General features: G+C 37.5%; 3 protein-coding genes across 3 annotated transcripts; all 3 read right to left on the reverse strand.

Moving 5' to 3' along the window:
* Nucleotides 1-1,323: 1,323 nt before the first annotated feature.
* On the reverse strand, nucleotides 1,324-3,312 carry LOC131301261 (chlorophyll a-b binding protein 6, chloroplastic). Its single transcript, XM_058327446.1, has 4 exons — nucleotides 2,902-3,312; nucleotides 2,505-2,607; nucleotides 2,041-2,329; nucleotides 1,324-1,627 (listed from the first exon to the last, which is right to left on the reverse strand). The coding sequence occupies exons 1-4, from the start codon at nucleotides 3,096-3,098 to the stop codon at nucleotides 1,476-1,478; spliced, it is 741 nt and encodes a 246-aa protein (XP_058183429.1). The 5' UTR covers nucleotides 3,099-3,312; the 3' UTR covers nucleotides 1,324-1,475.
* Nucleotides 3,313-6,122: 2,810 nt separating this feature from the next.
* LOC131301262 (uncharacterized) lies at nucleotides 6,123-10,917 on the reverse strand. The gene is made up of 6 exons (XM_058327447.1): nucleotides 10,514-10,917; nucleotides 9,804-9,831; nucleotides 8,055-8,285; nucleotides 7,507-7,570; nucleotides 7,365-7,424; nucleotides 6,123-6,414 (listed from the first exon to the last, which is right to left on the reverse strand). The coding sequence occupies exons 1-6, from the start codon at nucleotides 10,636-10,638 to the stop codon at nucleotides 6,359-6,361; spliced, it is 564 nt and encodes a 187-aa protein (XP_058183430.1). The 5' UTR covers nucleotides 10,639-10,917; the 3' UTR covers nucleotides 6,123-6,358.
* A 1,652-nt stretch (nucleotides 10,918-12,569) lies between these two features.
* On the reverse strand, nucleotides 12,570-18,540 carry LOC131299831 (MLO-like protein 12). Its single transcript, XM_058325402.1, has 15 exons — nucleotides 18,209-18,540; nucleotides 17,801-17,858; nucleotides 17,508-17,659; nucleotides 16,722-16,850; nucleotides 16,559-16,619; nucleotides 16,143-16,231; nucleotides 15,522-15,596; nucleotides 15,293-15,387; nucleotides 15,047-15,096; nucleotides 14,907-14,947; nucleotides 14,633-14,806; nucleotides 14,369-14,404; nucleotides 14,165-14,232; nucleotides 13,854-13,914; nucleotides 12,570-13,004 (listed from the first exon to the last, which is right to left on the reverse strand). The coding sequence occupies exons 1-15, from the start codon at nucleotides 18,329-18,331 to the stop codon at nucleotides 12,570-12,572; spliced, it is 1,647 nt and encodes a 548-aa protein (XP_058181385.1). The 5' UTR covers nucleotides 18,332-18,540.
* Nucleotides 18,541-24,900: the final 6,360 nt, after the last annotated feature.

Here is a 24,900-nt window from a genome sequence, read left to right on the forward strand (position 1 = left end):
ACCCGTTGGCGCACTTTGGGGGAGGAGCTCTTTTTATCTCAAGTTAGGGTGGGTTTGGATTAAAAAGTTAACTTCTTTTTTTTTTTTGTCTTTATTTAATTTTTTTTTTCATTTGTTTATTTTGCGTCAAACTTTTGTAACTTATTGATTTGTCTCGACAAGAGAAATCGGAAAAGTAAAAATTTTTGATCAGAACTCATAATTTTTTGAATAAAAACAAAAATAAGTAAAAAAGACAACCCTTTTTTTACTTATTTTTTTCTTTTTTAAAAAAATTATGCGTTTCGATCAAAATTTTATACTTTTTTTATTCCTCTCACCGAGACGAATAATAAATCACAAAAGTTTGACACAAAACTAACAAATGCGAATTTTTTTTGAATAAAGACAAATTAAGTTACTATATAACTTTTCAATCCAAATCCCCCCTTAGTAATATAATCGCTTCCAAAGTAAGTGTAGGGGGATTGCTACTCCCTTAGAGCATCTTCAACCCATCCCCATTTGGGCACAATAAAACTCTATTTTAGAGAATCCATGCCCTCCAACCCATCTCCATTTTGGAGACTCAATTCTCATTCTCCATATTTGGAGAATCACCTCCCAAATCGAGACCATCTCCATTTCTCTTATTCACTAATATTCTATTCACTTTTTTGCTAGAATCGATCTCGTCAATTACATATAACTTCTGCATTACGCATCATTTTTCTACAAAATTGGTATTATTGAAAAGACAATAATAATACCTTCAAAATGAGTCTAAAGTATACGTAAATGCATTTTGAAATAACATCAAATGTATATTCAAACCATTTGAACTCGTAATACGGAGTATTATTTTTTCTCATTTACAACACTATCCCTATCTATTGGTTTGAATAACGTATTGAAATGAGAAAAAAAAAAACGTGCATCTAATGAAAAGAGGGAAAAATAATAATATCGAACAATAAATGGAGTAAGAATTGGGGGGAGTTTTGGAGGTGAAAAATGGAGAATTGGGTTGGAGTTGTTAATTCTCCAAAATTACCTTTTGAATAGAATATATTTTTTTGAGTCTCCAAAATGGAGAAAGAGTGAGAGATGGGTTGGAGATGCTCTTAGAATTCTTATCTCTGTTATCTATAGGATCTTAAGATAGAGAATTTTCTTATCCAATCGCTTTAAGCATTTTTAGTCATTTACAATCTCGTCTTTCCAAGTTATTAACATACACTGTAACTTAACAAATCACTTGTTTTCATCACTTTCGGTAGTTCCGGAAGAGCAGAAAGCTTATAGATTAGGACACCAGAACTTGCAAATATTTGGACTTGGGGCTGGAGGAAAACTACTATATATACCACTAGCAGAAAGCTTACAGATTAGGACACAAGAACTTGCACAGTCATACAGAGATCAAACATGTTCTGCAATTTTGCTTCATTACAAAGTGTAACATGGAGTTTTACAGTGGGTAATGGCTACAACTTTCAAGGCAAAAGCCCTCTGGGGATAATGATATCGCCGATGTTGTTGTGCCAGGGATCGGCCAGGTGAGTCGCCAAGTTCTCCAGCGGTCCTGTTCCTGGATAAGCCGATTGCTGTACGCAGATTCCCACGAAAGCCAACAAGGCAAGCCGTCCTGAAACATACATAATTGCACATGCAATAAGTACATTAAAGACACAAACAAGTTTTTATCCATCGATTAAGTTCAGTTCCATAAGAAGTTCTTTACTACCCAAAACAGAATAACCAGTTCAGATAATGAAACATGTTATATCGACAAATGCAAAACCGTCTAGATACAATTCTCAATGTACGTATTCATTAATGGGATTGTTTTTGTAGTAAATTCATGTTCGAATTTTTTGTTGACGTGTCTCCGAGTATTCCTTGATCAATCGTTGAACAAGAGTGCAATGGTATTGGGAGGCTAAAAAATAGATATGGACAGGACAATATGCTACATGTGAGTTGATATTTGAGATCGTGTCTAATGAATTGTTAGAGCAGCATTTCAGCAGGTGTTGGAAATGGAACAAGGGTACGAACCGTTTTTTACTTCTTTGACCTTGTACTCCTCGAACTTGACGGGGTCTTTGGAGTATCCGAGTGGATCGAAAGCTCCACCCGGGTACTTTTTCTTCTCGGGGTCCTTCTCCATGCTGCGCTGGTGCTCCACAAAGGAAATCGCGAGGAATTCGATGGCCAGGACGATGGGGAGGGTGCCCCAAGGGACTGGCTGGCCCAAGTAGGTGGCTTGTCCGCCTGGGATTGCTGCCCACTCTTGTGCTTTCACCCAGTTGCCCAGCCCCAGTGCCTCTGGAATAAGTATCCCTGGCTGCAAAATGAATCACACAACCAACTAATTCAAGGAAATCCCTTAATTCGTGTCTTTGGGCACGTTTTCGCTAGCCAAAATTTTGTACAAGTTGCACTCTTAACACTCTTCTTGGGAGAAATAGGAAAAGATTGGGGCTTCAACACAGAAATAATGCAATCGAAATTTAACTTACTACAGCGAGCATAGCCCATCGGCAGTGAATGAGCTCGGACTCCTTGTATCTCTCGAGGTTTTCCGGTACTTCACCGAAACCAAGCGGGTCGAATCCGAAATCGCTGAATTGCACAAGAGAAACAAACACTTACAACTCATCCAAACCAAAATTGTTGGTAACTTGCAACAGCTATTCAGTTCCAGTAACGCTCCTCGCTGGACCAATCTCGCTAATCGGATATATTCGACATGAAAACAACAAAGCAGTACTGTTGTTGACACAAGATTGTGGGCATGTTTTCTTGAAAACTTGCTGGATTGGTTATTGTTTTCAAACGGATCGAACACTAAGAACATATATAATAATAGTTGGAATAATAGAATTATGAAGAAGAGCGAATAAGATAGATGTTTACCCGGGAGCAGAGCCATCAAGGTAAGGTGGTCGTGGCTGGCCAGGCATCCAGTTAGCGGCCATCATGGTAATGCGTCCTGCATTCGGCCGCATCGGCCGCGTTCCACCACCAAATTTGGAGTACTTACCAGTACCGGAAGACAGGAAGGGCGGGAAGACGGCGGCTACGCCATAGCTCATCAGTGCCCTCGATGCCATTTCTCAGAGCTAGATAGATGATCTGGGTTCTGAGAATGAACAAGAAGAAGAGGAGAAAAGTGAGAGTTGTGAAGGAAAGAAGTGGGCAAGGGAGTGGTACAAGTATGTGCAAAGGTGGATATAGGAGAATCCAAATGTTGATTGTTATTGGTTGAAGGGAGTTGAAATCTGCTTTGGGATTGGGCCACGTGTATATAGTCAATCCGTTTTGGGATGCATGAAATATCAAGTGGACTATTGTTATATATGAATTCTATCATGTGTGGCGTAGGTCGTCTCTGATTAAGAAAGAAATCAAAAATCTGGTTTCTGAGGACAAGGATTTTTACACTAGCAGTGCTATGCCCACCGCTCTTTTCTGGACTGTACAAAACGCTTTTGAACGGTGAAATTGAGAGCGATGAGGGAAGCAGTAAAAATTGAGCGATGGACGTAGACTTTCTGTTTTTACACTCCGTTAATCGGTCAGCTGAGAGTGATATGTGAGGCAGAGAGTGATTGCGAGGCCGTTGTGTGCTAATGTGCTTGTTCCAACTATCTGATTTGTTGTTGTTGGTTTTTTTAAATAACCGAGTGTCGGGATGAACTTGTTTGTACTTCGACTAATTTTGGGATCCTGAAGTTAACCACCCTAAGATTTGGAACGTTTGGCCTTCATTAGATTCAATTCTTGCGACACTATCGGGGGGCAAGCCCTTTAGTTGTTGTCCCACACCACTCGGTCATATCCCTTGGGTTAATGATCTGATTTGATCTTTTTATTTACAACTTGGACCTACCAAATATTATTCGTGTAATGAATGAGATTATTTAGATGTCGATGGTCATATAATTACTATCACATTAAATAATGAGACTTTATAATGTCACTTCCCAAATTGATAATGCAACTTCCAAAGGAGAGTGCCGTTGTCAATTTGGAGAGTGGCATTATCGATCCCTATATGAAATTGATTTTGCCACTCCCCTGGAGAGTGGCATTATAAATTTGGGGAGAGGCATTATCAATGCCCTAAATAATTGCCTAATTTTTAAGACAAATTAATTGGATGAGGCTATTATTATCACTCAATCAATCTAATTTAACATTTTTACTTGGATAGATGATTTGTTTAGGATATCCTACAAGAGAAACCGATCAGATGAAACCTAGAATCAACCCGTGTGACGCCAACTTCATTATTCAGAATACAAAAATGCCTAGTTTGGTTTAAAATCCATGTCATTTTGAGGTTTTATATATATACAGTCATTGGATCCGGACTGTATATATGTATGTATGTATGTACAGCCAGGTATGGATGTAACTTTCAGTGTGAGATACAATAAGATGCGGCTGAGGTTGATGGGAAACTCACGGGCGTCATCCCACTTCACACGATCAATTTTTATGTGTTTTTTTTTTTAACGGAGGAACTGTCGTACAACCAAGCCACTATACGGATCCAACTGCGCAATCCAAACCTCCGGAGGAGCTAGCGCGGCAACACCAGTCAAGGGCCCCCCACTTACTGCAGGGTACTCACCCGGTGGGAAATTGAACCCCAAACCTTGAGGAGTACTCTCAAAGCCTAGACATCTGTCCGAACCACTGGGGCGACCCCTTGGTGCGTAATCATTTTGATGTTTTGTTAATGGGCAATCTGGGTCTCAAGGAATTACAGTGAACTACACATATAATCAAAAGATACGATTTAGTACTAATTTTGCTTCGAAATAAATCCACAGAACTTATTATGCCCGGCAACCCCTTCAAATTCCAAACCAGCACCACCACGGAATCTCAGTGCTACAGTATCTATTAATGAATGGTTGGTTAATCAAATAGTCGACGATGATGATGACGACGACGGTGAGAGTGACAATGTAGTTTCAGTTGATCTTGATAAAATATTGCAGCAACATGTACAAACAATTCTAAACAAGCGCGACGCCTCCTACAAACAATTCTTGCCGTAGTACAGTGGACACATTGTTGTTCAAATCTCTCCCGCTGCTGTCCCTTATCTTGCACTTATTCCTGCTGGGTATTTTCGTCCTGAGAACAAGGATATGCCGATGTGTATCATGTGTTCTACATCTAAATAGGAAGTGAGAAAGTTCAGATTCAAAAATAGATCCGTTAGTTGGTATGCTGCCTTGATGTATGCTGCCTTGATGAAAAACAAGTAGTCAGAAGTAGATGTTGATATTGTTCTATAATTTAGCTGTTTCAGCCTTCAAGACATTAATTCCAGATACCTTTGTTGAATCACTTATTTTTTCCTTGTGAATCTGTGTGCAGGACTATTCCTCGTGCCTGGATCCTCATAACAGCCGGTTACCTCGAACAATCCGCATATGGGGTATGTGTTACCTTTTTCTGTACAAAAAGTGCAGTTTTGACTGTCGACGACTGCACTCTGTTTTCCAGGTGGTCATCACCACGACCGGACTTCTTTTCCTTGGGAAATTGGTTAAGGTCTTGAAATTTCCAACGTTTTCAAATCTTAAGAATGAACTGTAGACGTCTCTATGCTTGAGCTGCTAACTGCTTGAAAGATGACTCCCCGGTGTTGGATCACTCTCTGAGCACTCGGGGGGGGGGGGGGGGGGGGGGGGGGGGGGGGCAGTTTTGTTGCATGTTTGCCCCCGAGTACAACCCATTTTGCTACTAAAACTGTTGTTTTCTCATGCTATTATCCATAGGCGATGATATGCCATTATCCGTATCACGCCCAGGTAATGTAAGAACTATTCTCAAGATTTAAAGACATTTTGTTTTTTTTTTTCCCTGTAAAACGTCGCAGTAGGTAAATTTTGTGCGACAGAAATTACGTTGTGGGATTTAAAGGCCCGTTTGGTTCCCCATTTCCTTATGGGTTGTAAAGTTTTCCAGTTAACTGATTATTGCTTATCAATTCAATCAATAAGCAAGTATAGCCAAACGTATCTCTCCTTTTGGTCACTGAGTCTGTTGCACCAAAAAGATCACAGGAGTACAAACGAACTATACAAAACATAAAGAAGGAAATCGATCGCCACTTTAACACCAGCAAAATCAATGCTCTTTTGGTATTAAGAATGTTCAACTAAACAAGAAAACGGAAGAGTACACTTGATGCTAATTACAAATTCTATGTTTCAAATGTCATTCAAGGAACGAACTCTGTACCTTCCATTTCCCAGTAAATCAACCTCTGTTTCAAGAGCTTGCTTTATCAGAGGAATTAATGGCAGCATGATAGTCACTTCTCTCATTTGTGAGAAATATCTATCAATCAGCTTTCAATTGCTTCTCCATCAAAATAGTGCTTGTGTACCATTTTCTTGTAATCTGCAAGAGGAAAAGCCAGAATGACTCTTTCAGATTAGTTGGAGCATCCACCTTGTTTTACAATAATGTCAAAATGACTCTCCGTTGCCTACTCAGAGTTAGTATCATAGTTATGCTTCTGCGGTCAATCATGCTTATGCAAGCGTAAATAGAGGTCAATCTTCTGCGATCCTTTATCAATCTTCGTGCATAACCTTTAGAATGGAGCACTTATTTTACCACATCTACAATAACAAATTCTCTTCTACTCGGGAGAAAAAACCTTAGAGAAAATTGTATTAGAAATTCGTCCTAGATGAAATCAAAGTGACACAGGATCTAAAAGTTCAGAGAGAGAGAATGTAGGCATCTCATTTGTCATTCTTAGTATACCTCCAATTGGTAATCAGATATGCGCAAGTATGCAACTAAAAGGACGGTTACGGACACGGACACGCCACTACACAAGAGGGGATGATATTTTCCAAAAATTTAGGATACACGAAGATTGAGGACACATTGCGTATGACACAATATATTGTGGAATTTGTGGGAATACATGAAATACTTAAAACATTGAGCAAATTAGGGATAACAATGAAAATTAGATCAACACTAGGAAGATGTGAAAAAAAGAAAAGAAGAGAAATTCGTTATATATGTGTTCAATCACTAAGCATCCATGGCAATTTGACTACCCCAACTTTTCAACTATGCATTCTAACCTTAATGCGGCCCCGGCATGTCGCCAGGCCCAACCTATCCGACTAAACTGAGAATAATAAAAACGTAAGACATGGTGTCAGGTATGTCTGACACATGCCCTGATGTGTGCGCATCCCATAAAAATAATGTATCAAACAAGAACATCTACATAGAAGGTGAGGGTCAAACAAGCTCACATCAAACAGGATAAAACAAAATAAAAGTTGGACACAAAAACTGGGGGTAGAGAAGAAATGAAACCTAACCTTCCTTGTTTTGCCACAGTGTTGCAGCATAGCTATTGAGAGGACTTTCGGTGTTGGGCTCTGCATGTTGAACTTGTAGTTAGAGAAACCAGTCAAACGACTAAAAGTTATCCGAATTCTCCACAGGGAAAAGTGAACATACCTCCCAAGAGACTTTGGATGGACAAAAGGATAGTTCTACAGTCATAGGCTGAAGACCACTTGTCCTGATGCAGAACATGGATATGATAGCATTAAAACCTTGATTAGGAAACGTAACATATGGAAAAGAGGCAATTCAGTGACGTGCAGTAAATGGCGTTGAGCAACTATCTGCTTTTTTGCTATATGAGCTGAGAATGAAACAGCAAAATTTCAATTGCTATTCATACGAACAAATATTATGAAAACATCTCGACCACATAGTCAGATTTTAAGCCATTTTGTGTCTTTCAATCTGCTCAGTAGGAAACATCTGAGTATTGCATTCGAATAAATCCACCACTTCAAAAGACATGGAAGGCAAATCGAGTTTTGAACAAGACAGAAATTAATATCTGTTTTACACAGTTTTTTTTTTTTTTCCTCTGAGAAACAATGTTTTACGTAGTTAAAGATGTCGAATACTGCATGAAAATTCCAAGTTTTCGAGCTGGGCTATCTTGGTTAGCACAAAGTTCACTAAGAACAGTACAGTAGGTGCATTAATACCTGGAGAATGTCAAGACAAATATTGCCAAATTGATCGACATTTGGATGGAAGCACATCGTCTCAAACTTCACTTGGGGTGGTTTGAAAGGGTAGTCCAGGGGGAAGCGCAAAGATAGTTTGTACGATAAACCCTCATACATAGTTGCTTTCCCGCCCTCAATTGTGCCAATCCACGCAAAAATGCTCTCACCTTCAGGAAAAGCAGACACTCCAATGTCTCCACTACTCATCTGCATAGACAAACAGTAGTTGTGAAGAAAACACGGAAAGTAGACAACAAATCCTAGATTTATAATATGAGACGAAGACTAGAACTGCTTTAAATATTGAAGAACCAATGCCAGTAATGTTTTTATTCTGCTTAGTAAGCTCTGAAAGAAAGTTTCAAGAGGGGATGACATCTGTATTCAAAGGAAGCAAGAGAAGAACTCAAATGGATCTTCTAGTAATGCACTTGAATAGTACCTTAAAAAATAAAAGTTCAAAAATTGATCAAGATGATGATTTTACCTTCCACTCTGTCCAGTTATAGAATTGTAGGAAACAGAACAACTAATCGTCAATTTTAAACAAAGTTCCTCTATCACCTCGAAAGATAATCCGTCTTCCCAAAATATATGCATAACACATACAGAAGCAAGTAACCAGGCTTCTCTTGTTCTCTTTCCCAACTCTAACTGCCACTGTTCCCCCTTCTTTCCCCAATCTGTCATACTTTTACAGCAAGCACAAAACACCTTGACAAAAAAATCATCACCCACAGATACTTGACAACGCGACTGTGAATGAGAATATCATAGTAACTCTGACCTCACTTGCAGCACCTAACAAGCAGATAAAGTCATCTCAGAATCAAATTCTAAATAGCTAGGATCTTTCCATGAGAATCCAACAGTACAAATCCCATTCCAAGGGAAGAACTCAACCCCTGATTTATCAAGTCCCCATCCAAGGATTTCACCTAAAAACACCTCAAATTTTTCCAGCCAAACGCATCCTCCCCCTACATATTTCCCTCGTATCACACAACTTCTCTTACAGTTCCGCCAACTCTGCAATCCACCAATCTTACAAGTAAAATGAAGAACAATGAATGCATCACATGATAGAACCATCACATATGGTCTTAGGGAGTGTTTGTGATAGCTTCTGGAGCCTTATTCTGGATTCTTGTGTCTCGGAAGTTATACCAGTGTGTTTGCTTACTAGTCAGATCTGAGGAGCATCAATTTTGATGCTTTTGGACTACTGCATATCATCTAATGGCCCACAAAAAATATAGCATTTACAAAAAATAATCCAGACCATTTAATTCCCTCTGCCAAGGAACAGTAGAAGATTCTTGGTTTGGGATACCTCTCGTCTTTAACAAACATCAAAAGTCTCCATTTATACTTCTTTGCAAAATGAGCACAACCACAATGGGAGGGCCTTGGGATTCATCCACTACCCCAGCTATTGAAAGTTCATCCTCTCTACTAGAAAATCTACCAAACCGATAACTCTTCGGCCTAATGAGGTGATAAAAAAAAAAGTAAAAAACCATGCCACCTGACACACGAATTGCTATTGTCAATTGTAGACTATCACAATAGGAAACCAAAACCTGAGTCGAGCATTACAAGTAACCATTATAAACATGAAACAAGCAAAACTGACTTTACTTCTAATTCTATCCATCCACATGTACACACATACAGTCATAATTGCTGTAAATTCAAAAATAGAACAGAGAATAGATGGCTTACCATTAAAGACATCAACTCCTTCTGAAGCCTGAGAAACATAATGACAGAAATAAGAAATTGCAATGATGACAACTAAATCAATAAAACGCAAGGCAACTACAATAGAGAAAAGCTTAGCCCTCCATATAGTTTCTGAGGATACTTTTCGTCCCTTTTGGAGAATAAAAAGAAAACAGATTTTGTAAACCCTACATCTAATAGTATTCAACTTTTTATCAAACAGTGCCTACTAGATTGAAATGAGTAGAAAGATGATTGATTGGTGATCCCTTCTTCTCTCCCAAGTTCCCAACATATGAAAAGATTCAAAATTTTTAATTCTTTCTATCCTTCTTCGCTATTCCCTCAATTTCTCGACAACCATTAAGAATTGGATGAGAATATTGGGTACTTTCCAAAGGAGGAAGAAACTGAAAAGAGCAGTGATACTTTTCAAAGGAAATTGAAAAGAGCAAAAATCATAGCCCTCCATTTAGTGGCTAACAAATCTGTAGGAAAATGAGAGGAAAACACAATTTTTCCAAAAACCCAAAACTTAACAATCTTCTCCCTACCAAACAGTGCCTTACCAGACTCGACGGATGTAAAAGATGACAGCTTTATCAACATAGGAATCAATATCAAGGTTCGAAATTTCAGATCTTTTCTAATTTTAACTGAACAGAACAAAAGGAAAAGAAAAGAAAAGACCTTTAGAAAGAAAGAAAGACCTTTGAGAGACGGAAGAAGTGTCGACGGGGTTAGGAGAGGGTTTGGGCTGCTTTGACGGCGACGGCCGCTGCTGCTGCTGAGGGACTGACGAATTGTCCGTCGCCGGAGTGTGACGAACTTCCATGGCCGTTAAATTAGATCAATTGATCGAACAATCGACCGATCGACGAGTCAATGAACCAAAAAAGAGAGAGAATTGATGAGTCGATGAGTAATATATATACAAGAAAGAGAGAGAATTGACGGGTCGATGTATAATATATATTGGGTTAGGTTTGATGTCGATGAAAATGACGTTTCTGGGGGAAGAAGTTTGGTTTCTGTTGATTGATTATAGAATTGGTGATGCTTCTCTCTCTCTCTCCTCTCCTCTCTCCCTCTCTGGAGACACCCCCGACACATCAGTTTTCTTGATGGCGATAAAAAAAATTTAAAAAAAATGTCACATTCTTTTTTTAATTTTTACACTCTTTTTTTTTTAGTGCCTTCAACACTAAAAAATTATGAATATAAATAAATAAATAAAAAGTGTGTGAAAAGCATTGAAAATAAAACCAAGAACTTAAAAATTGGATTCAGTTGGGTTTTTTTTTTTAAATTCGTTTCTACAAGTGATAATAACGTAATTGATTCATTATCTATACATGTGGCAGTATATAATCTACAAGATAGGATGACAATATATATTTAAACTTGTATTTAACTAAATACTAGTAAAGATATATAATTACACAAAATATGAATATATAGGGAGAGCAGTAAACTCAAATATTACAAGGATGAAATTGTGAGTTAGAGTTCATGCACTCGCAGGTTATCTAACTTATTAACATTCTAATATCCTATCATACAGTCAACTCACGTAGTTGGGTGACTCTTTCAAGTTTATTAAGTTTGGAATTAAAAACCCCTCTCCCTTGTTTTAAAACTAATATTAAAAATAAGGGGGAGACTTTAGAGTAGACATTCAAGGCACAGCGCCAAGATTTAAGCTCCATTTCGCTAAAAGAAATAACTAGTCTTTTCATCCACAAATGTTGTGCATATTTTTTTTAGAACGTCTCAAAAAATTGCTTATATTTTTAAATTTATAATATTTTAATATATTCGATATAAATTTTAGTTGATAGATCTCGATTAATTTTTTTAAACAAAGATTTCGAAATCACCAAAAATATTATAGATTATGAGATATAGACAATTTGTTGAGAAGTCTCAGAAAGAAAATAGACACAACAATTTGCATGGGACGGAGGTAGTACTAATATAATTTTTTTTGAATTAAAGGTGATCTATTACCACAGTGGCAGCTCCACAGCCACTGCAAAGTAGACACATGACAACCCAATTTTTTTTTTTGCTATAATACATGTAGAAATTTTAGAGTAGTCCTTGATTTGAGCACCAAGTCCATTCATCAATGAACACCCAGCTCACAAAATGATGAACATCCACCCAAAATATAAGCTCACAAAATGATGAACATCCACCCAAAATATAAGCCGATAAATAAATTATTTGAACAATCCAATTTGGCCCATTTTACAACCCAATAGCCCATAAGGAAGGAATAAGAAAAAGAAAAAAAGATGAAGAAAAACAGTCGGTCTAGAATTTCTGAAACAAAAGGAGTACTCCTCCCTCCCCCCTTTGGGTCTTGCCACTCTGGAAAAGAAAAAACGATGAATAATCCGTCCACATCTGAAAGACTCGGAAATCGACCCAAGCCACTCGAATTCAATTCGTATTTCGCTCGTTTTCACAATACACGGTTATCGTAAAAATCAAATCGGAATTTTCATTCTTAATATATATTTGTACGGAAATTCGAAAGAATGATAAACAAGAAGGTGATCAGGTTGCTACGCGAGGAGAGTCCAGTTAAATTAAATTCATCAAATTCAAAAAGGTTAAATTATTACACGAAAAAAGGAAAAGTATGTGGATCCTATTTCATTGGACCTGTCCCCTTACTTTACTCTACGTGTATACAAGATTTCTGAATAAAAAAATTACTACTAGTACAATATTTTCTTTTACATGAAAAGAGAAATTCTATTTACGATCGCGATTTTGCCCGAACGAGAAATTACCCAAACTAATGCGAACTTCCCGTGGACCGCCACCCACGGGGGCGTGCAACACCGAATTTGGCCTCTGCGTCGATCCAATTTCTCCAATCTCATCTCTCACTTGATCATTCCATCTACTCATTCTAGACTCCTCCCCATCATCATGATTGCGGATTGCGATTTCAGGGTCCCACTCTTCGATCATGTCAGCATCGGATTTTCTCAGCGATGTTTGACGGTTGTTATCAACGGCGGAGCTGTCATTGTAGCCGTTTAAGAGATGAACAGGGGACATGCCGTGGAGTGGGGTTCCGGGCCGGCTCGAGAACGGCGTCCATGTGGCGGTCTCCAGTTGGCGGCTGTTCTTTGAAGATGGCACTTGTTCTTTGAAGATGGCGGGTTTCATGGTAGACCCCATCTGTGAAAAATTCCAAATGAACAACAACAACAAAAAAAGAGGGAGACAAAAATTCACAACCTTTCAAGAAATTTTTTTAGGCTATCTTAATTTGATATTTGGATTGGACGAACGTAAAGATATATGATTTCATGAAAAAGTATCTTATCGAACTTGTCGAGAAGAGAGACTAATAACATCGATCGGTCAAGATATTGGCTATCGTAAAACCATTTTATGCTACATTAGAATATGTAATTACGACCGGAGAAACATGTACGAAATACACATTTACGTGGATATATTGTTCAATCTACGCTTCGATCAATAAAAAGGGTTCAACATGCGTGATCGTGATCTCAGCTCAAGTACCTTCGTTTCGTTGGACAACATAAGCTTTTTGAGACAATTTTGACACGTTGAGACCTAAGTCACATAGTAAATCGCGCCCGCGAGCGGAAGCGTGAATACGAGCCTGAAAAGCGCCTTTATGGCACATCTCTCAAAATACTAGTAAAATCTGTGAGAGTAAGAATTGAGAGCGAGAGCGTGAGCCATTTTAAAGGATTATACGACTAAGATTGAGACCATATATCGTAAGGCCCGCTTAGGCCTAATTGGGCAAGTTACCTAGTCTAACGTTGCCCATTTGGAAAACACATGTCCACGAGATGATCAAAATTGACGATTGTAGCCATCAATCCCGTCAAAATTCTACGAATTTTACCACGCTTTAGTCAGGTTTCGTTTTTTTTTTTTTTTTTTTTTTTTAAAGTAGATTTTCCTTTTTGTTTGCATTTCTAATTTTGCATTGTCCAGATTTAGTGTATCTGAAATTAATAAAATTGACAAAGGTTACTGCTAACTTGCCTGTGTCATTAAGGCATAGAGAGGAAGAGTCACATAGCTGCATAAAACCTGTATGATGAGCCTGCAGTGGTACGTAAACGAGATGCTAGTCAAAAAATGAAGGCTATTATAGTAATTCTCATCAACGAATCAGGCTCCGTTCCCTAAGTTTCTTACTATTTTTTAAGTACTTATGCTCCGCTTTATGAGATACGATGTCATTCTCTCACAATACATCATCTTTAATTTTACAAAAAATTATACTTATTTCCCTTAGCGAAACGGGGCCTCACTGTTTTTATGTGCGCAGTAAATAAACTTGGGGAACTCACCCCATTGAGAGCCTGATGATTATATCTTCAAGTCGATTGTGAAAGCAAGACCGGAAATCAAATGTATACTGAGGAATAAAAAAAAATATTTGTTAGCGAATCGAACAAGAAAAAATGAATAAAAGAGAGAATAACCTGACTAAATAATTTATCGAAAAGAAAAAAAAAACCGGGCAAAATAATTGAATAAGACTGCTTGCTTACCCAACTCCACATAAAGAAGGCAATTTGAAAGGCATTCTACAAAAAAAGGAAAATAGATAGAAAAATCAGACCCATGACGTATATATATTATATAAGCAACAAAGTTGTCTCATGATGGATGAAAGTAACGGCATGAAATTAATGATCAGAATTAGAATGATGTGGCCTTTTGTGATTTTTGGTGATTTATAATTACCAAAATGTCACCGCAGAGCACATCGATCGTTAGGACTTGAAATGCATTTTTCGTAACATTTCTCATACCGTAAAGAGAACAATGTGAATCAGAAAGAGGATTAGACGAGGGCGATTGAACCAGAACAGATCATCCCCTGGCTGAACCACCGGTGCACCTTTAACCACATCTCCCCTCTCTTGAATCCTCAGACCCATTTTTGTTATGATCACTTGTAATTTCGCCCCCACGACTAGGAGTATCTGCAATGAAATAATCCCCATCAAAATTTGTTTATGCACAAGAAAAAGCAACAAAAGAAAGAAAGATTAAGTGAAAATCATGATTGTTTATTTTACTTACAATTAGAGGGATAAATGGTAGCCAGAAATATGAATACCATCCTGCTCAAAAGAATAACAATTTCATTAAATGAATAATCACACAATAATTATGAAAACAAGATTAATTAAGTTAAAGAGTCACTTGGTAGAGTGGCTTACCATGGGTATTGGTTAGAAGGAACAACACTGCAAAGAGCCATATAATCGGACTGCAAACAGATAATTAAATGTACGTTGTTTATAAGCACAAAACAACAATTACTGAAATTGCTTATCCAAAAAAAAAAAAAAAACAATTACTGAAATCTATATATGTAGCATTAATCTATTTAATTATGTAGCATTAATCTCAATCAATCAAACTAACTAAACCACGGTTTTGCGATAGTTGATAGGATTAATAACCTTATTCCCACGACAACTTTGAAATCTTCTTCGAGTGATCTGCTGATGTATTTTTGAAAGTCAAAATCCATTTCACTCTGAGGTGCCAAATGTGCCTAGAATTTACGTAATCCACCAGATATTAGAATTAAGAACACTTCATATATAGTGAAACTGAAATAATTAATTCGAAATTGAAGGCTTTAAATGGGATGACTAATTAAATCAATCAAAGTAAACAATTACTTACAGTGACAAAGCCATGTCTCAGGGTTAGGTAATCGATTTTGGTAACTGACGTAAAGAACTGTCTGAAGAAACAAACCTAAGAAAACAAAGATTAATTAAGGAACAAATAAATTAAGCTATGTGATGTGCATAATTACCAGTTAATTAATTATTTTCAAGTTGACTAATATAGGATTAACTAATGTACATTTCTTGTTGCAGAGCTGTGGGAGCGTCAAAGATCAAAGTTGGGCCAAAAGCAGGCCCAAGGATAAGAGAGCTATTTTTCAAACAACATTGGCCCAATTTTGATGGGTTGATTAAAAATATTGCACAGAAGATCCGAGTAAAAAGCTAAATCGCTTTGATAATTTACGCGCACTTTGACTAAATTTTTAGGGAATCAATTTTACAGAGCAAAGCCCCAGATATTATTTATCAGTTTTAGCAACACACGAGGATATGAAATTTAAAGCCATGTCTTCTTCCAAGGGAAGAAAATTTTATCAGCAAAAAGATATATACTAATAACTCGATAGGGGTACATCGAGAAGAAAAAAAAAAGGAGGAGGAAAGAAACCCGCTTCATGAATTGATGCATGAAAATCAAATTATAAAACAAAAAAATGTTGCGAGATCTTACTATCCAAAGTAGAATTGGTGAGTGACTCCAAAAATCCAAATGCCTACGCCCGAATGATGTCTCCCTTGCAAACCTAAACCTCTCCGGATCTGCAGAACAAATACACAATCTTATTTTTCTTCATAACCCAAGGCCTAAGAACCAGATTACGTAGGCGCAACTCGACTAGTTCCTGGAGGACCAAGTCCACTGCTTCACATAGTATATATAACACTGATAGGTATAAGGACCTATTCACAAAGAGACGTATTCTCATATTTACGGATGCTATAATTTGTGGGAATTTTCTTTTTTAAATAAGCAAGAGTGACTGCATTTTGAATATCATGGTTAGGATATATGAAATCTCAAGTAGTCAAGTGTCATTATATATGTTGGTGACATTCTTTATTTGGCTCAATTGGAAGGAGACATACCATTTTGGTACTGGTACTCAAGAGTCTTTGTTTCATCCTCCCATGTCTTCCATTTTCTCATCTACAACTCCAACAAATTAACTATGAGAGAGAGAGAGAGAGAGAGAGAGAGAGAGAGAGAGTAGTCTTTGAGTATATAGGTATGTATGATGTATCTAGCTACCTTAAGTGTTCCCAAGCCTAAGGTGATGATGCAGTAGAGCACATGAAAAAGGGCTAGTACAAAGATGAATATATGGAGTTGGTGGATTCCGTATGCAGATACAAATTGCACTTTATCCTGAAAAACACACAGAAAATGTTATTAAATTCACAAGTACTACAAATTAATATCTCAAACATATACTGTAGTAGTGGAGAAAATCTTCTTTACGTCTATTCCGTAAAGAAGAAGTTACAAAGCTCAATCGCGGCCATCCAAAGTGTTTTTGGACGATTCAGATTGAAAACCAATTATGACCAGTAATAATTGATTGTGATTAACTTTTTTCCGGAAAAATTTCATTAAAATCTGGACTGTCCAAAGCCAAAATGGACGCGCAAGATTGAATAGCTCCTTGAACAGGATGTTCACAAAGGCTCCGTGAAAAAGACACTCTCGTAGTAGTAAATGATCAAGATTCCGAAACTTTACTATGCCCAAGTTGGCAAGAATTTCATTCGTCCACCTTTCATGGTGGAATTGGATCCTCTCTAATCCTTAATTCGAACTTGACGGAACAATCCATATAACAAATGTTTCTGATTCACTCAGATAACGAAACAAATTCGAACCATTAATTCTAGCAAAATGAACTATTCAGATTCGAGGTACTGTCCCGATCGACTAGTTCAAAACATGGATTGCAGAGAATCCGAACCCTGTAATAGGGCCAATATCCAATTTTTCATAGATTCGTTCAAGTAGATCGAGTACTGAAATAGTACTAATAAATCATTTATTTCATACCTTGGCTGAGCAGTTATCTCCGTAATATTCTTTGGAATGATATCTGTCACACGGATGCCAAGAGTTTCCGACGCTCTTCGGAATACATATTCCAGCAATGCGATCTTGGGTTGCTGTTAGGAGCAGTGATATGAACCCTAGCAGCATAAGCTCTTCAGCCCCATAAAAACAGAAAAACGTTAGTACTGTTCATAATTAACTAACTAATTAATTAATTAACCACAATTTTCATAACTCGATCTGCATGTGATGATCAGCTTGATCCAAAGGGTTTAACTTTAATTGATAATTACCTTCCTTGATCTTTTCGAGGGCTTCATATAGAGATCTCTTGTGTCTTTTTCTTAACCACTGTCAAGGGCTCAACAAAATAAGTGCACGCCAATCAGATGAAATTATGGGAGAGAGAGAGAGAGATAATTCAGAAAAAATTGATTTTCCAAGGATTGAGACTCACTCCAGAGATCAAATATTCTATACCGAAAAAAGGCATGCACCTCTATTGCCGTGTATTTTCAATCACTGAATTGCACAATAATCACTTTTGGAGGAGAATCTTTTGTGCAATCCTATGCGGTTAATATTACCCGAGAATAGAGGTAGAGGCATTTTGAGTACAGATGACATGAGGTGTTCGTTTTACAGCACACGTTAGATATATATTTATTGTAATAACTTAAATAGGAGTACGATGGAAATACCGAGCCAATGAGGTGAATGAGATGCTCAATGACGATTGATACCAAAACCAGCACAAAGCAGACCACTGCCACGGTCCAGGTCGGCGTGTCCTCCAACGAACGTTCTTCGCTTCCTCCAGCCATTGTATGATTACTACTACTGCGCGCTATATACCCCTCTTCCCTAATGGACTGAAAATCTTGAAATCGTTGGCCGAAGTTGTCGGATGAGAAAGGCAAAGGAGGAGAGAGTTGAGATCTGTGATCGGAAATTCAGATGTAGAAGTTGTCGCAAGAATGCACTATAGCAACCCCGATTCCTTTTACAAATGCTAGGAGAGAGAGAGAGAGAGATGTACGTTAATTTAGTAGATTATGGTTTGTTTATACATGTGTGGGGATTATATAGGAGCTAGAAGGGGGATTGGAGGGAAGGCCAAAGTGTTTGACTATTCATATCTTTTTTGGTTTGAAAATTTGTCAAAGATTTTTTCAAGCATGGTTTGACGTTTACGCGTGGGTTGACTAGATCATGATTAATCTTTCATCGAGCTGATCACAAATTGACAAATTAATTGAATGTATGGTTGGCCGGCCACTCACAATCTAACACGTTTCAAAAAAAATACAAACATCGTCAGTGAATCGCCCATCTCTTTGGTTTGAAAATTCTCCAATAGTACTTCAAGCATGGTTTGACGTTTAAGCGCGCGGGTTGAGTAGATCGTGATCTTTCACCAAACTTATCACAAATTTTATTTTATTTTTTGTCAAAATAGCAGGAGATTTCATTAATAGAAATAAGTATACATCAAAGACGGTTATCAATCTCAAACGGAGATAATAACTAAGAGGTTTAGATACACAAATATTAAAATCTAGAACCTCACAGACCAATATGGCGATCCAAGGCTCGACTAATTAAAATCCAAATGAAGTGAGATGTACCGAATAATTTTGCCTATTGGAAGCATTTTGTCTCATCCCACAAAATGGGAAGCCGTACACGTTTTTTTGCTTCTGGGAAGAATATTCAAAGACCATTTCAACAGTCAAATGGCCCCAATATTTTGGGCTCCGGATTGGTTACAGAAACTGCACATAACCGCCAACAAAGAGAGAGAAATTCATATATACATGGGACACTTGGCATCATCTTGTGAAGACGAGGTTCAATTTTAGTTGACCTGAGCAACACGTCAGCTATTGTATAATATATGAGATTACCTTTTGAGTCATGTGGTTACATCAAAGGTTAAAAAGTCAGCTGATGCGGATCGTTACAAGTAGTATCAGAGCTTGGACCAACCGAAAGAGTGGGGCGGGTCCCACGAAGAGACGTGCTTGGGTGGGCTTGACAAGTGAGAAAAGTTTAAGGTGCTCAAACCATATATCCCGCGGCTTTCCTTTTTAAGTCACACGTAATCGCTCTCATTTAGAAGTTAGATAAACGACGACATTCAGTCCTTCAAAGTTAGGCGTGACAAGTCTTGGCACGCCCCCATTCAATCAACAAATGCCTACAAGCGTGTCCACGCCTTGCTCAGCGTCCAGTGCCAAAAACAAGAGTTTTCATTGGCACGTCCGGTAAAACCCCAAACGTCAAAAGTGTTTTACCATGGGGAGGAAATGATAGCAACACCAGGATCCACCCGCCACGGATCCCAACGCCAGCACCGAGTCAGCATCGCACGAGGAGCCCGTTCATGAGGAGGCAATCCTCAAGTCAGTGCACAAACCCTGCATGACGCTATCGACAGCGTTAAAAATTATATGTTTGTAGTCGGACGTGAAATCTCTCGTGAGATAACACCCTCTTTAGATTGAATAAGCAAAGTGGCTTATTTTTTTGTCATTATTCAAATTTTTTTCGTATTTGTTAATTTTTCGTCAATTTTTTGAGGATTATTGTATCGTCACGACGAGAGAAATCTAAAAAATAAAAAATTATGATCGAAATCAATTTTTTTTTGAATAAAGACGAAAATAAGCTAATAAGCCAATTTTTTCGTCTTCATTTAAAAAAAATTTGATTTCGATCATAAGTTTTTACTTTTTAAATTCCTCTCGTCATGATAATGCAATAATCTTCAAAAAATTAATGAAAAACTAACAAATACGAAAAAAATTTAAATAAAGATAAAAAAATAAGCCACTTCACTTATTTAACCGAACGGCAAATATCATTTGCTACTGGTTTGGAAATTTGTACCCACAATTGTTCAAACCCTTGACGATTTATGCATGGAAATTGGAACAAGGGAATTAAATAGGAATAGATCGATCATAGACCTGTTACTGCATATGCATTCACCGTATTACTACGTACGGCTACTATTCTCTCTTACTAGAAATCCCGGCCGTAAACGCATTGGAAAAGTCACAAGAAAGTAGTACTATGATCAAATACTACTATATATAGTAATAAAAAGGTCAAGGCCCTCTTTGAACTATTCATCTGGAACAGTCCAATTTCGTCGGGCTTTGACATAGTATTAGCATCGTACTCTATGAACCCCACGTTATCTCGGAAGAGAAAATCTTTTTTGACGGCGGAGTCGTGAATAGTTGTTTATGAATTCGAGCCAATCGCGACCGTCCAAAGACATGTTAACAAAACTTTTTCGGAGAAGAGCTAAACACTTTTGGACGGTCGCGATCGGTTGGTGGTGTAAAGAGAACTTGTTCACGGTGAAACTGTGAATAAGTTTCTCTCATCTCGGAATACACATATTATGGATGGATAATATCTTCATTTAGTCTGGTGGGATTACTATCTTAAGAAAATTATATATGTATATATATTTTTGTTGTTCATTCAACCAATTATACGCTGCCTTATGTTAATTTGTGAGATAATATGGTGGGCCCACAATGTTAGAGTTTGTCCTACATTGGTTAAATATCTCTTCCCAAATTAATATATGAGTTTGGGCGGCATCTCCACTTCTTGTCAATTGGTTTGGAGTTGAATGTTTTAACAACCCTCTGGCCTCCCCCACGAGTGATCAACCGTGAGATAATACGCTGCCTAAGAGCACTGTCACGTGGTGCTTTAAGAACCTTTTCTACCCCATATCAATGTGTGATGCAAAAAGCTCCTAAACGCCATGTTGCGGTGCTTGAGGAGCAATTAGGCCCCGTTCCGCTAAGAAAATTAAGTTACTCATTTTTTGAATTAAAAGTGATGTATTGTGAAAGAATAACATGTCTCGTAAAGCGAAAAATAAGTACTTAAAAAATAAGAATATTAGCGAAACGGGGCCTTAATAATTTTCCCGATCCCACCCAATGAAACGTACGAGAGATGGGATCAGTTTAGAGCGTAATCACCCGGACATGTATTAGAGAAGATAAAATCTTCTTTAATTAGGGAGGTGTAAACAAGTGTTCACAGCACTCAATCGTGACCGTTCAAAAGTGTTTTGGACGGTCAAGATGTTAATGAAACTCTTCCGGAAAAGAGTTAATTGTGACCAGTCATAATTAAAAATGAATCTCAGTCATTAATGGCACGAATAGACGGCTGAGATTGCACAGCTCCGTGAAAAAAGACTATCTCATTAGAAAAAAGTAGGAACACTTTTCTATCCTAGCCTTCTGCGAAGACATGAGTTTTCTGATCATCAGCGATAGGGAGAGTCATCAGTCATCAGAGGTTGCGCCGACGCGGTTAATTAAGAAGACGATCGTCTTTTGAATCGATCAGTCATCAGTCCTTCTCGATCGTCTTTTGAATCGATCGTCAAGCAAACGAGTCTCATTAATGAAAAATGAGATGAAATTTTAACTGACAGAGGGGGACATCAAGACCATGACATTCTCTGTACGTGCATCGGTCGATGTTTTGTTGGAAGTTTTTTCTGGGAGTAGGAACTTCCCAACTTGACTGCAGCTATAGGGTGCAGCTGTTAAGGAAATAGAATCTCACATTGCTTGGAAGTGAAATGGGTGATTACTTAATAACATCTGGAATCTCTTCACTCATTGCCAATTGATTTTGAGATGGATAAAATTTCTACATGGGGTTGCTGTTAGTTAGTTAATCAGGTTTTTGTAGTAAATCACATGTAACTAATTCAGTCGGTCAGAAAGGTAGTGGAGCTATGTGCTGAGCTGGCATGATGTGTAAGTCAAATTGTGTATCTGTTTCTGATTCAACAGAGAATAGAATCAAGATCTGAATTTTCTCTCTCTACTTTACTCTTCTTCATTCAGTTCATACTTTTCTATAGCGGCTGTTGACGAAATTAACGTCTAAGCCCTAAAAGGGGTACCAGAAAGGATTGGCCGGTGTTTAAGACCTGAAATTGAGAGCATCCACATTGTAATAAGCAAATGGATATGGATAAGCAAATTTAACAACAATACTCAAAAAAAAAAGGAAAGTCTTCAATACACACCCCTTTAAGGTGTGTACCATATGCACCTATTATGTGGTTCATATTGTGCCACCTCATAAAAAATTACTTGTAGGACCGGTCATTCATAACATTTTATTTCGTATCGTAACTTTTATACTAAAAATTCGTAACTTTTCAACAATATGATTCGTAACTTTTTAGCAATAGATTCGTAACATTTTGGGATTCATAACATTTTGATGTATTTTAATAAGGGTGTATATGATACACACCTAAATAAGGGGTGTGTATTGTAGCACTTCCCCTCAAAAAACATCCCACATTGTAATAAATAAAGTTACAAGTCTTTTAGTAAATAATCAAATTCCACCCATTCCATAACCAAACTTAACAACTTTTATTAATAACCAAACTCAAAAATATCTCACATTGAAATCGTCTCATCGAGGTGAATAATTTGGTGTGATCGAGTGCGTAATTGAAACTCGTTTGCGATTGGACAAATGTGCATTGTGTATTGTGGGGGTTTTTTTGGTTGAGGATGAAAAATAACCAATGTGGAGATGGAGGTTGTTAAGTTTGATTATGGACTAAATGAATAATCAAATACTGACGTGTCACATTTGGTTATTGATTTTGATTATTATCATTGCGGATGCTCTTGCCGGTTGCTATATTCCAAGGTATCATGTTCCGAAATATATCAAGCTATCAAGCGTTATCAAGTCCTTTAAAGTTTGTCTGTACAGAGTTTTGCTTCGACTTTAATTGCGCTCACTGCAATTGGGCGGGGGAGGTAGGCCCTAGGATTAGTGGATTTAAGTTTTCTAGAGCTATTTCAAGATGGAAAATGGTAGGGACTAGGGAGTGGTCCTGAACTGTAAGAAGACAAGTCTTCATTGGAACATTCAATGAATTCATCAGTAGTACGTTCAATGAATTCATCAGTAGTACTGGACCACTCCATGCAAATTGGAGCATAAGTTGTTCTCAATTTCTTTATGATCGATAACTTATTTCAAAACATCCACAATCACAAACGCCAAACTCTTGGAGAGAGAGAGAGAGAGAGAGAGAGAGAGAGAGAGAGAGAATTGAACAGAATGATAAGCAAACATGAGGGAGTAACCCCAAGGGTTGGGACTTAGGTGTTAATTTGCTCCATCGTAACATCTTAGATTCGATTCTTTTTACCAATAATTCTTGGGGCCACTTCACTCTCACGCGTAAGCGTGTTAAACGATTGTGGGAGAAGCTGTAAGGATTAGTCCAAGGTGCCCGCAAGCTGGCCCGGGACACTGTGCATTACCAAAAGAAACAAAAAACAAAAAAAACGTGAGTGAGTACTTCCTAAGGGTTGTTCGGCTAAATAAACCAAATGGCTTATTTTTTGTCATTATTCAAATTTTTTCCGCATTTGTTAGTTTTTCGTCAATTTTTTGTAGATTATTGATTCTTTTTCACGAGAGGAATCTAAAAATTAAAAAATTACGATCGAAACCTAAATTTTTAGAATAAAAACAAAAATAAGCCAATAAGCCAATTTTTTCGTTTTTATTCAAAATAATTTGGTTTCGATCATAATTTTGTACTACTTTTTAGATTCCTCTTATCATGACAAAACAATAATCTACAAAATGTTGACGAAAAATTAATAAATGAAAAAAAAAATTAAATAAGAACAAAAAAATAAGTCATTTAGCAGAACAACCCCTTAGTACAAATTAAGACTTTGTTGCCAATTTCTTCGTTTGATTTCTTCGTTGGGCAGAGAAACCTCGTGCATGTTTTTTTCCTGGTTTGCCATTGGGCTTAATTTGGTTATCTAGTATCTCTTTAGGTCCACTAATAAGACTACTTTGTCGCCCTCAAGGAATAATCGCTCCAAACCTTAAAATTCTTCGCCAACCCTTTTTTTTTTTTTTCCTCTCAGGTCTTCTTCACCAACTCCCATGAAGAAAATCATGTCATGCTACGAAATTACAGTAAATTGTTCCGAAAATCATACACCTTTTTTTTATTTTTTTGGCACAAGCCCCGTAATATTCTAGCCGATTGAACTCGTATTTTAAGAGTTTGAGATCGAAATACTTAGGATGAGAATGAACTCACCCTTCATGTGGGCCCGATGCAGGCTGCAACACAAACACAAACCCAATTCCAACCCGGCCGGTAGAGAACCGAGAAGATATTCAATGTCCCTGAAGTAAGTTTAAGCAACGTAGAGCATGTGTATATTTATAATACTGTAAGTATTACGTTGCTAATTACCGTAGTATTTATGTTTAGATTTCAAGAGCACCATCGCTTGGGATAAAAAAAAAAAAACCATGCCACCTGACACACGAA

The sequence above is a fragment of the Rhododendron vialii genome, chromosome 9a (genome assembly GCF_030253575.1).
Source record: "Rhododendron vialii isolate Sample 1 chromosome 9a, ASM3025357v1".
Lineage (NCBI taxonomy): Eukaryota > Viridiplantae > Streptophyta > Magnoliopsida > Ericales > Ericaceae > Rhododendron > Rhododendron vialii.

Bases quoted from the DNA above. Each gene is read 5' to 3' on its own strand.
- LOC131301261 (XM_058327446.1), bottom strand. From the start codon at position 3,098: ATGGCATCGAGGGCACTGATGAGCTATGGCGTAGCCGCCGTCTTCCCG. The intron at 2,608-2,901 runs GTAAACATCTAT...TGTGCAATTCAG, and splicing joins CTTGATGGCTCTGCTCCCGG to CGATTTCGGATTCGACCCGC. The intron at 2,330-2,504 runs GTAAGTTAAATT...TTCATTTTGCAG, and splicing joins GATGGGCTATGCTCGCTGTA to CCAGGGATACTTATTCCAGA.
- LOC131301262 (XM_058327447.1), bottom strand. From the start codon at position 10,638: ATGGAAGTTCGTCACACTCCGGCGACGGACAATTCGTCAGTCCCTCAG. The intron at 9,832-10,513 runs GTCTTTCTTTCT...TATGTTTCTCAG, and splicing joins ACTTCTTCCGTCTCTCAAAG to GCTTCAGAAGGAGTTGATGT. The intron at 8,286-9,803 runs GTAAGCCATCTA...TTGTCTATGCAG, and splicing joins AGGAGTTGATGTCTTTAATG to ATGAGTAGTGGAGACATTGG.
- LOC131299831 (XM_058325402.1), bottom strand. From the start codon at position 18,331: ATGGCTGGAGGAAGCGAAGAACGTTCGTTGGAGGACACGCCGACCTGG. The intron at 14,405-14,632 runs GTATGAGAAATG...CTTTTTTTGTAG, and splicing joins TTCACATTGTTCTCTTTACG to AATGCCTTTCAAATTGCCTT. The intron at 13,915-14,164 runs GTGAGTTCCCCA...GTACCACTGCAG, and splicing joins ATCATCAGGCTCTCAATGGG to GCTCATCATACAGGTTTTAT.